Here is a 1,863-nt window from a genome sequence, read left to right as displayed (position 1 = left end):
AAAAAAAAAAAAAAAAAAAAAAAAAAAACTTATGAAATTGCCTGGACAATTCTGGAACATGCTTAGAGTTCAAATTATCTCCAAATCTAATAAAACTTTAATCAAATCGGGCTTGACGAGATGAATTTGACGGGCGAAAGATCGCATAATTTCCATGATATTAAGGTATTAAAAAATTCTTAAAATTATATTCGTTCAAAAAAATCACTTTGGTCGTCTGATAAAGCGTCTGATGGAGTTGTCCAGTTTAATGTAGTATTTATGAGGGAGGCCACTCTCAAAATATATACATAAACTTCCGTTCTCTTCATGAATTGGGGTTGGGTCAAGATAAAAAGTATGAAGGGGACTCCAAGATCGTGATGACTCTCGGACTCCGCCACCGCTAGACCATCATCATCAGATTGCAGTTGTTGCTTGATCACCGTCACCCAACCTCTGTTGTCACTACCAAACAACCACCCATGTCATTGCCACCATCATCAAACCACTATTAGCTAGCCCTTGTCGTCGTGTTAGACCACGATTTTGACAAGCTTCATTATTATCATTGACACCACTGTCAAACTATAGTCTCCCGATCACCTTAGGCTTTAGACCAATTTCTCTTGGCTGCTTCCATCACCGCCGCCATCACCTCGTCACCTCCATTGTCGCCACCAGTGAAACTATAGACCATCACCAACTAGTCGTTGTTGTTGTCGAACCACCATCACCTGTCCCCTGCTATCATTGTTGCTAGGCCATTATCACCCCGTGGTTAACTCTGCATTCACTAGAACATCATTGCCCAATCCCCGTTGTCGTTGGGCCGCCACAATCACTGTCACCTTGCCACAATCATCGTCAAACTATATTCACCCTATTTCCACCGTTAACACCTAAACACTATCACATGGTAGCTGCATCCGCTATTATTACCATCATTAAACCACCGTCGCTTGATTGTCGTTGTTGTCATCACTAAGCCATTGTTGTCAACGGACCACATTCACCTGCCTATTGTCCCCATCATTTGAATGTTGTTATCATACCAACACCACCATTGTTGCCATCGTTGGACCACTGTCACTTGATCACCAGTGTTATTGGAATACAACAATGCTTGTTGGACTATCGTTGCCCAGCTAATGCCATCACAATCATCATCATCTCTTGACCACCATTATTTGGTCATTGTTGTTGTTGAACCATTATAGCTAAGCTGACATTGCTATTGTCGTTAGACCAATGCCATCACTGACAACCCACCTCTACCATCATCAAACCACTATCGTGGTGCTGCCTTCATTGTTGAACCACAATTGTCATCGTGGAACCACTGTCACAGGATCACCAACATTTTTTCAACACATCCGCCTTCGCGATACACCTTCAACGTCAGACTACCATGCCAAGCTGATGCTGCTAGACCCCCACAACAATAGTTTGGCAAACTACGCTATTGCCACCACTACTTTTGTTACTTGATCATCATCTAACGGCTGATGCTACCTCCTGACCATTGTTGTCTAGCTGTTGCAGCCTCCATACTTTCGTCATCTAATCGATGCTGCTAAACCACACCCATTGTCATTGAATCATCATTGTCACTACAATCATAGCCAGATGACAGTCTCCTAGCACCTGACATTGCCTGACCACTATTGTTTATTTATCCATAGTCAAACCACAAAAAATACAACCAAAGCCACCGCCACCATTGCTTGACCAAAGACACAATTGTTGTTAGACAATTTTTTGCCTAATCGGTATCGCCATCACTGATATTGAATTTAAATCTTCCTCACACAACCCCTACTGATGGTTTTCAGTTGTCGCAATCGAATCGTTGTCACCTCTCCAATATTTTATGTCTTATTT

The 1,863-nt window shown here is 42.1% G+C and overlaps 1 protein-coding gene across 1 annotated transcript in view; it reads right to left on the bottom strand.

Annotated features, from left to right (window-relative positions):
* The window catches only part of LOC110029310 (amino-acid permease BAT1 homolog), a 3,046-nt gene extending 2,367 nt beyond the window's left edge, over positions 1–679 (bottom strand). Inside the window, exon 1 of the mRNA XM_020731546.1 lies at positions 600–679. Coding sequence (XP_020587205.1) covers positions 600–679 — 80 coding nt within the window. The remainder of the gene's footprint in view (positions 1–599) is intronic.
* Between the last annotated feature and the right edge of the window lie 1,184 nt (positions 680–1,863).

This window comes from Phalaenopsis equestris, unplaced genomic scaffold (assembly GCF_001263595.1).
Source record: "Phalaenopsis equestris unplaced genomic scaffold, ASM126359v1 Scaffold000559, whole genome shotgun sequence".
NCBI classification, from domain to species: Eukaryota; Viridiplantae; Streptophyta; class Magnoliopsida; order Asparagales; family Orchidaceae; genus Phalaenopsis; species Phalaenopsis equestris.
Note: the sequence above shows the minus strand (reverse complement) of the source record. Positions and strands in the feature narration are given on the sequence as shown.